Here is a 16,685-nt window from a genome sequence, read left to right as displayed (position 1 = left end):
AATTTTTACCCTGTCATAATGTGATCAATTCATCAACATCAAAAATATTGGTACTGTCAGTATATTTCATTGTGTACATTTTATTGTTTACATTTTATAATCTCATAAAAAAATGTTATTTATTAATGGTCTGTTTATTTTGCTTTTTCTTCCTGCATACATTTTTTGTACAGAAAATTTTCTGTACAGAATTTAATATTAAACAGATTTTATTCTGCACAGAATTCTATTCTCACATTTTGGTTCTCCCCAGATTTAATTCTGCCAGATTTTTTTCTGCCTCGAACAAATTCTGCTTAATTTAAATAATTCGTAAAATCTGTACAGAATTCGTTCTTTGTTTATATTGAAAAAATCTATAAATAGAAATCTGGTTCAACTCATTTAAAATGGACACCAAATATTTTCTGCACATATTCTACACAGATTTTGTGTATTTTATTCTGCACATAATCTGGTTGCAGTCTGCCCAAATATTTTCGTACAGGTACAACTCAGTTATTATAATAATTTATTATACTGTAAGCATTGGGTTGAAGATTGAATCATTGACATTTTACAAGAGATACATATATGAGCCACAATCTAAGAAAATTTGAAATTTGAATAAAGTGTTGTCCAAGATTAGCCTGCGAAGTCTGCACAAGCTAATCAGGGACAACACTTTCTGCTTGTATGGACAGACTTCACAGGCAAATCTGAGATGAGACTTTGGGACAATGCATTAAGCCCTGATTTTGCAAAGCAAAACTCAAATACAGGGTGCATAGGTAGCTCCCTCCCCTCCCTACAACTGCCCTTGTTTAGGCAGCTCCCTCCCCATCCCTACATCTGCCCTTGTTTAGGCAGCTCCCTCCCCCTCCCTACATCTGGCTATGTTTAGGCAGCTCCCTCCCCATCCCTACATCAGCCCTTGTTTAGGCAGCTCCCTCCCCCTCCCTACATCTGGCTATGTTTAGGAAGCTCCCTCCCCTCCCTACATCTGCCCTTGTTTAGGTAGCCCCCTCCCCATCCCTACATCTGGCTATGTTAGGTAGCCCCCTCCCCATCCCTACATCTGGCTATGTTAGGCAGCCCCCTCCCCATCCCTACATCTGCCCTTGTTTCGGTAGCTCCCTCCCCCTCCCTACATCTGGCTATGTTTAGGTAGCTCCCTCCTCCTCCCTACATCTGCCCTTGTTTAGGTAGCCCCCTCCCCATCCCTACATCTGGCTATGTTAGGTAGCCCCCTCCCCATCCCTACATCTGGCTCTGTTAGGCAGCCCCCTCCCCATCCCTACATCTGCCCTTGTTTAGGTAGCTCCCTCCCCCTCCCTACATCTGCCCTTGTTTAGGTAGCTCCCTCCCCCTCCCTACATCTGCCCTTGTTTAGGTAGCTCCTACCCCCTCCCTACATCTGCCCTTGCTTAGGTAGCTCCCTCCCACTCCCTACATCTGCCCTTGTTTACAGACCACACTCCCAGTTGCAAAGCATTCAGCACAAAGTATGGGTATCAGATCTTGACTCATCCTTAATTGTCACTTTATATTACACACAATCTTGAATTAATTCTTGAAATTTGCAACTCAATGATTTTATGACATGTTTTATTAGCACATAATCCCACAGTATCAAGATTATGGACTATTAAATATCTGACAATTTCAGATATCGGCAATAAACACGTCTATTCTGAGCTGATAATATAAAAATCATGTTTTCATAAAAAAATGTTTCATCTACCGGTATATGATATAGAATATCTATAATATATGGGTAGGGACCACTTATCAAATCAAAAGCTTGTGATCTGATCTGTGAAACTGTTATCAGAAGCTTGCTATCTATATTTATATGTAGTTTAACATGCATTTATTCCAAACAGGCTTCTTTTTCAATGTCACAGTAAGGAACAATTCAAATAGAATTTTGAGAACCTGTCAAAAAATACAGCTTAATGGCATCTTTCAGTTTTCAAGAAACAAATGGTAACTTATAGGGACAAGCGTTCTCTTGGTAATTAGACAAACTAAGAGGACTTTCATGAATCTGTTAACTTTGAATTCTCATGACTATGAATGCTCATGACTATGAATTCTCATGACTCTATAGACACATTCACATGACACAAAACCAAGGCATTCTTTCTTGTAGTCATAAATTATGGATAGGCCATCTTCAATTAGTATATCATCATCTGATAGCCTTTAAAGCTGCCATGATCAATTAATCTGGTTCATAAATCTTTCATGAAGGATTTTCAATAATAATTTCAAGTTTGTCCCTTTGCAAAGCCCTTGGGGACTCTTATATCAAAGAATCTATTGCTAACAAGCCAGCATTACCCCCACCTCAAACACCACCACCACCACAATTACCGCAGAGACCTAGCTGAATTCTATGGACCCTTAACTCTTTCAGTGCTGGAACCAAATTTTGAAGGCCTTTGCAAACCGTTTGGATCCAGATGAGACGCCACAGAACGTGGCCTCTCATCAGGATCCAAACTGTTTGCTATTCTGATAGTATTCTTTGAAAAAAATCGAAGAAAATGATAACTTTACAAATTCAGCAGACGACATTTAAGCAGATGACAAATTTACCAGCATGCAAAGGGTTAATAATAAAAAGGACTTTAAATTGTCCAGTAATTCATCAAAGCATCCAACATCACCCTTACACTCTTTCATTCATTTTTTTTGCATTCAGTGGCGTTTTTTGTTTTCATTCATTACATCTCCCTTTCCATCAGGATACATAATACATGAAATTAATTGCACGTTATGAAACCCAATACATTTGTAATTGCACTCACGATCTGTGACTCACTTTTGAAATTGTCACAAGTGATAATTTTATTGGACACATGTTTCCCATGACAACCTTAATTAGTGATCATTAGCAGCTCTTACAGTATTCAGGGGAGATGGTAATTCCTGGGATATCACAGCCATCTTTGATTTCGATCCCGATCAATAATTTGCAGCAACCACGAATCAATCATTAAAGATTTCATAAAATCTTAAACTACCATCACATAAAGGTTTACATTTCTTTTATAACAAAATGCATTTCTTACACTGCTTCCTCAAAATATAATAACATTTGTATTTTTATGAAGTTTTGCATTATAAAACTTGAACATTTTTTTATCAGTTATTTTGCTAACATCAGCGAAACTTGGATAATATATATTAAGATATTTATTTAGATTTAAGCAATGCTCCAGGTAATAAAACCAAGTGAATATTTATTATTCTATATCAGCTGGAAAAAATATTTTTTAAATGTTCAGAAATTAAATAAAATATGTTGTTGTTATTTTTGCACAATGTCTAAATTACTTGTGAGCGCTTAATGTAACATACAAGTGCCTTGAGAATCTAACAGTTATTGTAAGAGAGGGGTTACAGGAGATCTATGTGGAAATCAACATGAAAACCACAAAACAATTATACTTTCTGCAAAGAAGAACACCAAGACTGTCTGCTTTTGTTCCGTATGACATGACATTTCACACATAAAACAGGAAAATGTGAACAACAATGGCAGATGAATTTGCCGCTGACTTGACATTAAGAAATGGGAAGAAAAATTAGTATTGCTGCAAAAGTGGCAACATAATGAATTGCTGTTTCGAAAGAAAAGTAAGTAATAGTGATGCATTCATGTTTGTGCCAGTTGCATAACATCTGCTTCCACCCAACTGACACTGCTGGGAACCAATTTGGATGATGTTGAATGAATGTTGCACTATATAATTACCCCCACCCCTGTTATATATGACAAGGGCATGTCCCAACAAAGTTTTTGCCAATTTGCAATTATAAATATATGCCAGCTCTGTACAACTGCAAGGGAGCAAGCATTTACGCAAATATTTTGTTTCAAGGTCCTTTCTCGAACAAAAACATAAAAGCGCAAGCAAAATTCTTGGAACAAAACATAAGTATACCAATGCATCCTTACCGTGCAGTTGTGTTAAATGATTAATAAAATGATAACACTTCAATGAGATTGTCATCAACTAATGTACTGTTAAAACTCATTTTTTTAGTAAACAAAAATGCATAACATTGAAAAAGTCATAAATGCATACAAAATCAAGTATTATAAAGGTAATTCTTACAATTAATTCAGTGGCAACCCTCTAGACTGGATCCCTTCTAAATGTCATAATGTCATAGCACGGACTCTAGATGAGACGGATATGAAACGGGACCGTATTGGCAAATAGCTTGTCGATACTTTTACGTAACCAGTAGCTATCGATTAGCGTACATCGAAGCGCCGAGGTTATACATAGCTTGTAGCATCAGTTCAGAGTGTTATGACCGCGAGCTACTTTCGTACGAAGTCATTACTTATTTACTTTCATTTTTAAACCCATTTTTTCTATCATATACAGAATTCTTCAAGATGTAGTTTTAAAAACTGAACTCCTAATATAAACGTTACAAATCTGTTTATAGTACGACCATGTTTACCGTAAATATAGATTCAAAAACTGTATGATATTTGCAAAAGTTAAATTAATAACTCGCCGGGCTGCCCAAATTAGAAGTAAAACTTCATATATATTTATATATCTGAAAACTACAAAATGTAGGCTTTCTAATGATATATAATTTGTCAAAATGGGCCGAGAAATAAAAGTAAGATTACAAAAAAGACATTCGTGGGTACATCAAAATGTATAACCTCGGCGCTTCGATGTATGCTAATCGATAGCTACTGGTTACGTAACAAAGTATCGACAAGGTTAAACGGGCGTGGGTAAAACATAAAATGTGTATTTCTCGTGTTTAACTCGCTATATATCCAACGGAAATATACTAAAAGTTATATTTTTTTGAAAGAGGTTAAATAAGCAACAAGATAACGTATAAATCAATAAAATCAGATGATTAGTTTTTGCATAATATTTGAATTGACTACAGTAAGGGTCAAATACTTGTTTCAACTCATGTCAATACGTCGCTCCGTGGTCATAGACATAAAAAGTTATGTAAGATTTAACACTAACAATGCTGTGCAGTGAATGTTGGTAATTTTAAAATTTTCCCAACAATTGAATCAATTCCAGCTGAAATGTTACCTCACAAATTCTACCAATTAAGAGTATATCTGACAGGAGTTCCACAATGGTGTGGGTCACAAACTACTATATCTCAGCAATTCCACAATATTGAGGGTTACACACTACACCTGTCTCTATGTCAGTTTGACATATCAGACTAAAGGATTTATATGACAATTGTTAAAAATACACAACCAATCTTGTTTTTGGTAGCTTTTTGTACACTTTACGTCAAAGTTTCTCCCCAGCTTCAACTTAATTGTTTAATAAACTAACAAATATCTTTATGCCAATAAAGATTAACATGCATCTGTAAAATGAGCAATATGCCTTAAAAATAAAATAACTAAATTTGAATGGCCAATTATGATGTAATTATAACTAAAAATTAATTGTTATAGATCTTTTTGTGCATCAAAATGTTTAGAAAGGTATTGCAGAGTTGGGAATTTTCCAATTTATCAAAATTGAGTTGAGAGTATAATTGCTATAATTATGCTTGTTACAGCTGCAAGCAAGTTTAATTACAAAAATGAACATGGTTATTTCTTTCATTTGCATTTTACAAGATCATTAAGGGTACATGAATATTGTATATAGCCCAACCTACTTGCACCCCAAGTTGTGAACAATATTTACTATATTACTATAACACCTGTTTAACCAGTTTCACACATCAACACACAATTAAAGCCCCCAATTTACCAAATGGGCTCTGATCTAAAACTGGAGCCAAAGAGGCACAGTCATGTGTTCAACCCAAACCAGTAACCGTTTAGATCAAATGCTTCCTGTATATCTAGAAAGAGCCTACCCTAGTGCAGACAGAGCATTAGCATAATGAAGTTCTCCTACCAGATTTAAGCAATTTATCAGACCCAATGTAACCATGGAGCATTAGAACACAGTTGAGTAAGTGTAATTGGTAATTAATTATGAATAAAACAAGAGGGCCTGAAAAGCCCAAAGTTGCTGCCCTGAGATAACAAGATATTATTAGGACAAATCTTCTGACCAAGTTTCACAAAGATCGGAAAATAATTGTGGCCTCTAGAGTATTAACAAGGTTTTACCATAGCCTTATAACGAAAATGGCCCGCCCCCTGGCAGCCATGTTTTTCAACCAACCGGCATCATTTTTGAACTCGTCCAAGATATTATCAGGATGGATCTTCTGACCAAGTTTCATGAAGGTGCCCCTTGGCAGCCATGTTTTTCAAGCAAAGCTTAACATTTTTGAACTCATCCAAGATATCAGTGGGATAAATCTTCTGAGCAAGTTTTATGAAGATCGGAAAATAAATGTGGCCTCTAGAGTGTTAACAAGGTTTTACTATAGCCATATAAGGAAAAATGCCCCGCCCCCTGGCGGCCATGTTTTTCCACCAACCAGAACCATTTTGGAACTCATCCAAGATATCATTGGGGTAAATCATTTGACCAAGTTTCATGATGATCGGACGATAAATGTGGCCCCTAGAGTGTTAACAAGGTTTTACTAAAGCATGATATATAGCCATATTAGGAAAAATGCCCCGTCCCCTGGTGGCCATGTTTTTTAAGCAACCGAAACCATTTTCGAACTCATCCAAGATATCATATGGACAAATCTTCTGACCAAGTTACATGAAGATCTGAAAATAAATGTGGCCTCTAGAGTGTTAACAAGGTTTTACTATAGCCATATAAGGAAAAATGCCCCGCCCCCTGGCAGCCATGTTTTTCAACCAACCAGCATCATTTTTGAACTCGTCCAAGATATTATTGGGGTGAATCTTCTGACCAAGTTTCATGAAGATCGGACAATAAATGTGGCCTCTTAAGAGTGTTAACAAGATTTTACTATAGCCATAGCCATATTAGGAAAAATGCCCCGCCCCTTGGCAGCCATGTTTTTCAAGCAAACGTAACTATTTTCAAAATCATCCAAGATATCATTGAGACCAATCATCTGACTAAATTTCATGAAGATTGGACAGTAAATGTGGCCTCTAGAGTGTTCACAAGGTTTTAATAAAGCCATGTAAGGAAAAATGCCCCGCCCCTTGGCAGCCATGTTTTTCAAGAAAACGTAAACATTTTCAAACTCATCCAAGATATCATTGAGACCAATCTTCCCACCGAATTTCATGAAGATTGGACAATAAATGTGGCCTCTAGAGTGTTAACAAGGTTTTACTATAGCTATATTAGGAAAACTGCCCCGCCCCCTGGCGGCCATGTTTGTTCACCGATCTGGACCATTTTCAAACTCGTCTGGGATATCAATGAAACCAATGTTTTGACCAAGTTTCATGATGATTGGGCAAAAATTGTGACTTCTAGTGTGTTCACAAGGTTTCTCAGTAACCATATAAGGAATACTGCCCCGCCCCCTGGCGGCCATGTTTTTCAATGGACCGGAACCATTTTTGAACTCAACCAACATATCATTTAGACAAACATTTTGACAAAGTTACATGAAGATTGGGCATCAAATTTTACTTCTACAGTGTTCACAAGGTTTTTCTTTTTTTTTACCTTGTGACCTAGTTTTTGACACAGCATGACCCAGTTTCGAACTCAGTCGAGGTATCAATGGGACAAATGTTCTGACTAAATTTCATGAAGATAAGACAATAAATGTGGCCTCTAGAGTGTTCACAAGGCAAAATGTTGACGACGGACGACGCACGTTGGACGACGGACAAAAAGCGATCACAAAAGCTCACCATGAGCACTTTGTGCTCAGGTGAGCTAAAAATGGGTGGGCCAAATGATGCATTTTTTTCAATATTGACCAAGCCCCCAAAATGCCCATATATATGCATGTAATTTTGTATTTAATGATTTAAATCCACTTCAAGTACTTTGCTGCACAGTTCTCGATTGGTTTGAGACAAATGGTACAGGAGTCAGCCAATCGTAAAAATTTTGCTGGCTGTGACAGGCAGTTCATTTTGATAGGGTGGCATGTAATACAATGATATCAATTGATTGCATGGCAGACCACCAGGGTACCTATATTGACATGTTTCCAATCATGAGATGGTATCAAAACAGTGCCGCAATCATTATCAATTATACCTGTTACATCAGGCCAAACAATCTCATTAAATAATTGGATTATTTTATTTTTTGCAGTTTTGACAGCCTGTCATAATTAAATCTTCATTAAATTCCACAGGCTGTCATTTAAATGAAATATATAATTTTTTGTTGGTGTCTCTTAACAGTAACAAAGAAAAGCAACTGTTTAAGATATGAAAATTATTGATGGCCCTTTAAGCCTACATAAAATAAAATAAAAAACACATTGTAAAATATTAACTTTTAGATCAACAGTTCACAGTTTTGTTGTTTGCACAGCATTTACATGTATTGCACTTTGTTTTTATACAATTCATACTACAAACATCTTTATAAGTTGACCTTTTTTACTTAACTGAGTGCAATCGCTTCTGAACAAAAAGGCTTCATATCTGTCAACTGTGAACTGATAAACAATCCTAGATGATATTGATTGCCATACATTGTCCAAATATTTGCCACCATGCACGCTGTGGACTAATCTGAGCATGACCATGCAGTATTTAATAAAACAATACACAAGTCCATAATTCATTTCTTAAAATTTGGTAAAGATTGCCACATTCAATTAAAGGTTCATTTTATGCTCAAATTAATTTGCATTATACCACTTATAATGAACAAATCATCTTTCATTTTTCAACTGTCAAGATAGACTCCAGCTTTTTGTGAACACATTTTTAGAGAACATTTTAAAATAAACAAGGGCTGTTTGTAAAACATGCATGCCCCCCCCCCCCCCCATATGAGCTGTCAGTTGTAGTGGCAACCATTGTGTGAATATGTTTTTTAGCACTGTGACCTTGAACTTTGACCTAGTGACCTGAAAATCAATAGGGGTCATCTGCCAGTCATAATCAATGTACCTATGAAGTTTCATGATCTTAGGCTTAAGCATTCTTGAGTTATCCTCGGAAACCATTTTACTGTTTCAAGTCACTGTGACCTTGACCTTTGACCTAGTGACCTGAAAATCAATAGTGGTCATCTGCCAGTCATGGTCAATGTACCTATGAAGTTTCATGATCCTAGGCGTAAGCCCTTGTGAGTTATTATCCGGAAACCATTTTACTGTTTCGAGTCACTGTGACCTTGACCTTTGACCTAGTGACCTGAAAATCAATAGGGGTCATTTGCCAGTCATGATCAATGTACCTATGAAGTTTCATGATCCTAGGCATAAGTATTGTTGAGTTATCATCCGGAAACCATTTTACTATTTCGAGTCACTGTGACGTTGACCTTTGACCTAGGCCTAAGCATTCTTGAGTTATCATCTGGAAACCATTTTACTATTTCGAGTCACTGTGACCTTGACCTTTGACCTAGTGATCTGAAAATCAATAGGGGTCATCTGCCAGTCATGATCAATGTACCTATGAAGTTTCATGATCCTAGGCATATGCATTCTTGAGTAATCATCCTGAAACCATTTTACTGTTTCGAATCACTGTGACCTTGACCTTTGACCTAGTGACCTGAAAATCAATAGGGGTCATCTGTCAGTCATGATCAATGTTCCTATGAAGTTTCATGATCCTAGGCGTAAGCATTCTTGAGTTATCATCCGGACACCATTTTACTGTTTTAAGACACTGTGACCTTGATCTTTGACCTAGTGACTTAATTTAATCAATAGGGGTCATCTGCCAGTAATGATCAATGTACCTATGAAGTTTCATGATCCTAGGCGTAAGTATTCTTGAGTTATCATCCGGAAACCATTTTACTGTTTTGAGTCACTGTGACGTTGACCTTTGACCTAGTGACCATAAAATCAATAGGGGTCATTTGCCAGTCATGATCAATGTACCTATGAAGTTTCATGATCCTAGGCCTAAGCATTCTTGAGTATCATCCGGAAACCATCTGGTGGACGGACCGACCGACGGACTTCATGTGCAAATCAATATACCCCCTCTTCTTGGAAGGGGGGCATAATAAATAAATCATGCCCAAACCATATAACTTTTCCAATGATAATCCCATTAAATCAATCTATAGAAAAGATAGTGTAGCCCAAAGCAGGAAAAATAAGTGGAGGGGGGAGTTGGTCCTGCAACTGCAAGGAAATAGAAAAGCAAGTGCAATACTAAGTAGTCAAGAACCTAACTGCAACAAAGTCATATACCATATTTTTCACATGAGAAATCTGGATGTCTGTCTTAATAAAAGGAAAACATACACAAATTTTCCAGCAAATGGTTTGTCGTCTGTTTTAATACATGTCATAATTTAAGGGGGATATGCCCCTTTAAAATGCCCCACTCCCTGTCAGGGGTTCCGCTGTCGATCGCCATTGGCGCCAAATGGCGCTAAATTTTTTAATGTGGCTCCAAATTTTTTTAAGTGGCGAATTTCAAAAAATCGGTAAAATCCTATCCGAAAATGTACTGCGAGGCGAAAGCACGTGACCGAGCATTAGCGGCCAGCGTCTGTCAGTTGTAAATATTGATTTACGACGATGTAAGCGACCTACAGTGCAGAGTGCATAAGAAATCACCGAAGCGTGTAAGTGTTATAAACGGTGTTTTTACTGCTATTGTCAAGTTTTAACCGGATTAACGGCTCCTTTATGATATTGAGCAATAAGTTAAGTAACACGGGGACAAACTCTCATGACGATCAATAATTATAATGATTATTAGGGCCGCTATTTCTTTGTTAAAATCAAAACCATGGGGCTGGCAAAAGCATTTAATTTCTCCACATCAACAAATAAAAACTTGTTTCAACAGGTATTTGTGAGCATTTCTGTTTAATAGATTCATTATTGTAATGTTCTGGGAAGGATATAAATTGATTAAGATAACAACAATTTCTGAATTAAATATAAAACATTCACTCGATGTACTATATTTCAGATATGTTAAATTCGGACATTTAAAAGAAGGGACATTTATGTGTTGGTTTGATGTTGATAGTTTGTAAAAATATGTTTTATGTTATTTCAGGCAACTAGAATGGATGGTGGCAATTATCTGGGCCTTTCTGTCAGGAAAAAGGCGTGAACAACAGTCATTTAATTGAACCTTGAAATCATCCACCACTAACAGAAAACTTGTTAACAACAGAAGCTGATGTATATCATGTCCAAATGACCAAATATAACTGTTAAACACTTTGAAGTGAGATGCTTTATTTTCTGATTCCCTTTCAAATGATGAACATTGGTGTGATTTTATGTTTAAATAATTAATTTCGAAACATTTATGCAGCATACTGTTTAATACATTGATGTTAACATTATTGTATTATTTTGGTTATCTGTGTTGTTTATCAAGTTGAAAAAAAATGTTATTTATATACAAATAAAGCTTATTAAGACTTATGAAGGTATGACTTATGAAGGTACTTATGTTTTTTTAATGAAATAACATATTTTTTAAAGTGATAATATAGTCAATGACATTAATGTAGTAAGGTTTCTTAAAATGATTGTTCTTATTAATAAGGCGGAATAACCGACAGTATTCACGCCACAAAAAAGTGGCGACAACTTTTTTTGGGCCAGTGGAACCCCTGCCTGTATTCAGCATATGTACAACCATGAAAAAGATAAGACATTCACCAAAATACATCAATTTGTACGAATTTTCTTCAACAAACATTTGAAAAAAATATTCACACATCAAAAGTCAAGGACCTGTGATTATGTTATTTATGACTGATTAACCCATTTATGCCTAGTGGACTCTCCCATCCTTAAAAATTGGATCAATTTATTTCCAAAATTTGTGATGTCTAGTATATTTATTTCTATGTTTCGAATATTTCTTACAGAAATTTCTTAAAGCAAACAGCGCGCCCCTAATGAGACGCTGCATCATGCGGCGTCTCATCTGGGTCTACGCTGTTTGCCAAGGCCTTTTTTCTAGACGCTAGGCATAAATGGGTTTAGCCAATGTGAAATTGAAATTACAGCACTGCATAATCAGAAACCTTACACCACCACAAAGGCTTGGAATTATCAAGCTTCTAACAAACAAAGACTTAGGTTACCATGATGTTACCATGACCCCTGGGTGCCATCTCTTGGAGCACATGGAGAGCCCAAACCCAAGCCCAATTGGGTAGCACATCTATATATCAAGGGCTCAACATGGCAAAATTAACATATATCTTCATATGATTGAAAAAGCACACCCAAGAAGGGAACAAAAGATCTGAGGTAAAACATGACTGTGTTAAAACACTGTGATTGCAATTCCAACAGCTTTGCCAAGACAGGAAGAGTGATATCGACATATGCAGGCGCTGATTTAAGGCAGGATTGTTGGGGATTGTTCTGATACAGATTGGTACAAGCTTTGTAGATCTGTAATTACTGTGGAATCTCTGCCTTGTAAATTGTGATATAGCAAGTTTACACAGACAGCAGTATTGTCATGGGTGCACTTTCAAATCCATTAGGGCTTACAGGCACAAAAAGTATGATACATGACAGAGTTATGAAGGGTGTAATGGTTCTATTCCACAACGAAAACATTTAGCCCACGCTTCGCTACGATTTATCACATTTATTGCATCGGGAAGACTCGTGACAGTCTACGATTCAGTTACGACACTGGTAAGATTGAGTTACGACAAATCGTGGAGTTTGGTTTAAGACTTGCGAATAGGGTCGCGAATTCACTAGGATGTTTAAGAATCTACTGCGACTGTACTACAAACAATGCAAATCGGTCACGACTAAGCTAGGACCTCACCGAATGCACCCATGAATTAGGCGCCAATATTTATTGATATTGATCTAAATCGCGAAAATCTTAGTGGGCTCACAACTCACTCGTGGTGAACTAGTGAGAGTCTTGACAAAGTCGTAGCTGATTGGTAGACAGATCATGTGATCACCGATTTCCCGATTGAGTCACGAATTACCTACGATTCCATTACGACGCCTAAGAATGCACTACCACGCTGTTACGAGTCAACTGCCATTAAATTCAGTCTTGGAGGTCCTGGCCAAATTTTAAACACGTTTAAAATCTGGCCACAATTTTTTGGGAGCTCATGAGTTGCAGGAATAGTCAGGCAGAGAGTTTACAGCTGCATACACACTGTAGTCAGGCAGAGGGTTTACAGCAGCACAGACATTGTAGTCAGACAGAGGGTTTACAGCTGCATACACACTGTAGTCAGGCAGAGGGTTTACAGCTGCACAGACACTGTAGTCAGGCAGAGGGTTTGAAGAAGCATACACACTGTAGTCAGACAGAGGGTTTACAGCTGCACAGACACTGTAGTCAGGCAGAGGGTTTACAGCTGCACAGACACTGTAGTCAGACAGGGGGTTTACAGCTGCATACACACTGTAGTCAGACAGAGGGTTTACAGCTGCACATACACTGTAGTCAGGCAGAGGATTTACAGCTGCACAGTTTACAGCTGCACAGACACTGTAGTCAGGCAGAGGGTTTACAGCTGCACAGACACTATAGTCAGGCAGAGGGTTTACAGCTGCATACACACTGTAGTAAGGCAGAGGGTTTACAGCTGCACAGACACTGTAGTCAAACAGAGGGTTTACAGCTGCATACACACTGTTGTCAGGCAGAGAGTTTAAAACTGCACATACACTGTAGTCAGGCAGAGGGTTTACAGCTGCATAGACACTGTAGTCAGACAGAGGGTTTACAGCTGCACTGACACTGTAGTCAGGCAGAGGGTTTGAAGAAGCATACACACTGTAGTCAGACATAGGGTTTACAGCTGCACAGACACTGTAGTCAGACAGAGGGTTTACAGCTGCACAGACACTGTAGTCAGGCAGAGGGTTTACAGCTGCATACACATTGTAGTCAGGCAGAGGGTTTACAGCTGCACATACACTGTAGTCAGACAGAGGGTTTACAGCTGCACAGACACTGTAGTCAGGCAGAGGGTTTACAGCTGCATACACACTGTAGTCAGACAGAGGGTATACAGCTGCATAGATACTGTAGTCAGACTGAAGGTTTACAGCTGCACAGACACTGTAGTCAGGCAGAGGGTTTACAGCTGCAAAGACACTGTAGTCAGACAGAGGTTTACAGCTGCATACACACTGTAGTCAGGCAGAGGGTTTACAGCTGCACAGAAACTGTAGTCAGGCAGAGGGTTTGAAGAAGCATACACACTGTAGTCAGACAGAGGGTTTACAGCTGCACAGACACTGTAGTCAGACAGAGGGTTTACAGCTTCACCGACACTGTAGTCAGGCAGAGGGTTTGAAGAAGCATACACACTGTAGTCAGACAGAGGGTTTACAGCTGCACATACACTGTAGTCAGGCAGAGGGTTTACAGCTGCACACTGTAGTCAGGCAGAGGGTTTACAGCTGCATACACACTGTAGTCAGGCAGAGGGTTTACAGCTGCACAGACACTGTAGTCAGGCAGGGGGTTTACAGCTGCACAGACACTGTAGTCAGGCAGAGGGTTTACAGCTGCATACACATTGTAGTAAGACAGAGGGTTTACAGCTGCACAGACACTGTAGTCAGGCAGAGGGTTTGAAGAAGCATACACACTGTAGTCAGACAGAGGGTTTGAAGAAGCATACACACTGTAGTCAGACAGAGGGTTTGAAGAAGCATACACACTGTAGTCAGGCAGAGGGTTTGAAGAAGCATACACACTGTAGTCAGACAGAGGGTTTACAGCTGCACAGACACTGTAGTCAGGCAGAGGGTTTGAAGAAGCATACACACTGTAGTCAGACAGAGGGTTTCAAACTGAATTGAAACTGTAGTCAAATAGATGGTTTTAAGCTGCAGTGACACTGTAGTTAGAGAGAGGGTTTAAATCTGATTAGACACTGTAGTCACAATAGACTTGTGTATAGTTTATAGCTTCATTCACATATAAAGGGCCAACATTTTGTTTTAAGCTTAAAAGCTATTAACACACCATGTACAAAATTGACAGATTTAGACCAAACAATGATTTAAGAATGCATTGACACACTGAGTTTTTTGTGTGAGAATTAAATCTGCTTCAAAATGAATATATGAATAAAGACTTGTAAAGACTGTGATACTACAGATTAGACAGAGCTAAAACCAATCCTTCCCCGGCGAAATGTTGTTCATGATTTCATGAACACTTCAAGCCAATCAAGAACTGTTCATGAACGGTTCTGAAAAAGTTCCTGAGCTTGGTTCATGAACTTTTGGACATGAACTGTTCTTAAGACATGTTCATGAACTGTTTATGAATTATTGTTGAACATTTCAAAGTTCATGAACAGTTCTTCATCTAACCATAAATACTTAGTGATGAACATTTCATGCACAAGTATTTCTAATGACTTTTCTGAGACAGACTTTAAGGATCCATCATGAATAATTCATGAATTCCTTTGTGCTAGATGTTTTATACATATTTTTGAAAGTAATATTGAAATGTCTAGCATACAAATCGTGTAGATTTGTGAAACCTGTGAAGTTAGTAGGAATATGCATAGAACTTTCACCACTGTAAGTTAGAGTTCTTGACCTGTTCTAGAGAATTTTAAGAACATTTGTACAAGAACTGTTCAAGAACTGCCTTCAGGAACACTTCAATAACTTTTTAAGGACCTTTCCTGTTCTTGAATTATTCTTAAACTATTCTTGAACACTTGAAGAACTTTTTTGAACAACATGTTTCCTTCTGATGTTCTTAAACAGGTCTACACAATGTTTTTGAACGTATGATGGACTTTTTAAGAATCCAATATGTTCTTAAAAGGATCTGTCATTGTTCTTGGAAGACTTAAAAGACAAGTTTAAGAACGTTTTAAGGACATCTTATTTCAAGAACAGTTTAAGATGATATCAAGAACTCAATGTACATTGCATTGCTGTTTTTAAAAAGAAAGAATATTGTGTGCACAGGAAGTTGAAACGGAAGGCACATGGTTTATGTTATATTTGAAAATGTAAGTCTTTAATAAATTACTGGCTGAAATGATCAGCCATTGGTTCCATTTCAAGTTCTTTGGCACTGTAAGTGTAACCATTTCAGGGAAACCATTGATTAGTAAATGATTCTTGAACTGAAAATGAAACTATTCATAATCTTTTCAATACATGAATTATTCATGAACATATAGTGCAAAGTTGTATTATGAAATTTAAAGAGTATTATCAAACCACTTGTATCTCAGTTATTAGTGTTATATTTAAATTATTGTTGTATGTTGCTTTCAATATGTTAAGTGCTAATACAAGACTTGTTTCTTCTTACCCTGACCTGTTTGTTGAGCTTTAGTAACACTTATGATAACCTTTGCATAAATTGACAAATTCTTGTTCATGAATAGTTCATGAACACTTCATGCCACCTCAGTTCATGAACTCTTGAAGAAATATGGTTCATGAACTATTCACTTACAGTTCGTGAACAGACAATGAGCCATTGAAAAATAGAAGGAAAATGTTCATGAACTGTTCGTGAACAGCAAAACCCTGAATAATTTTTCAAGAATTGTGTTGTTCATGAACTGTTCAAGAACACTTCATGTAATTGATGTTCATGAATAGTTCATGAACATTTCATGCCATAATGGTTCAAGAATAGTTCTTGAACACTT

The 16,685-nt window shown here is 37.4% G+C and overlaps 1 protein-coding gene across 1 annotated transcript; it reads right to left on the bottom strand.

The window, feature by feature from the left end:
• Positions 1-13,140: 13,140 nt before the first annotated feature.
• On the bottom strand, positions 13,141-16,071 carry LOC127839878 (uncharacterized). Its single transcript, XM_052368269.1, has 3 exons — positions 16,052-16,071; positions 14,415-14,819; positions 13,141-14,164 (listed from the first exon to the last, which is right to left on the bottom strand). The coding sequence occupies exons 1-3, from the start codon at positions 16,069-16,071 to the stop codon at positions 13,141-13,143; spliced, it is 1,449 nt and encodes a 482-aa protein (XP_052224229.1).
• Between the last annotated feature and the right edge of the window lie 614 nt (positions 16,072-16,685).

This window comes from Dreissena polymorpha, chromosome 7, assembly GCF_020536995.1.
Source record: "Dreissena polymorpha isolate Duluth1 chromosome 7, UMN_Dpol_1.0, whole genome shotgun sequence".
NCBI lineage: Eukaryota > Metazoa > Mollusca > Bivalvia > Myida > Dreissenidae > Dreissena > Dreissena polymorpha.
Note: the sequence above shows the minus strand (reverse complement) of the source record. Positions and strands in the feature narration are given on the sequence as shown.

Bases quoted from the DNA above. Each gene is read 5' to 3' on its own strand.
- LOC127839878 (XM_052368269.1), bottom strand. From the start codon at position 16,071: ATGGCTGATCATTTCAGCCA. The intron at 14,820-16,051 runs GTAATTTATTAA...GTCTGACTACAG, and splicing joins ATGGCTGATCATTTCAGCCA to TGTGTATGCTTCTTCAAACC. The intron at 14,165-14,414 runs GTAAACCCTCTG...GTGTGTATGCAG, and splicing joins CCTGACTACAGTGTGCAGCT to CTGTAAACCTCTGTCTGACT.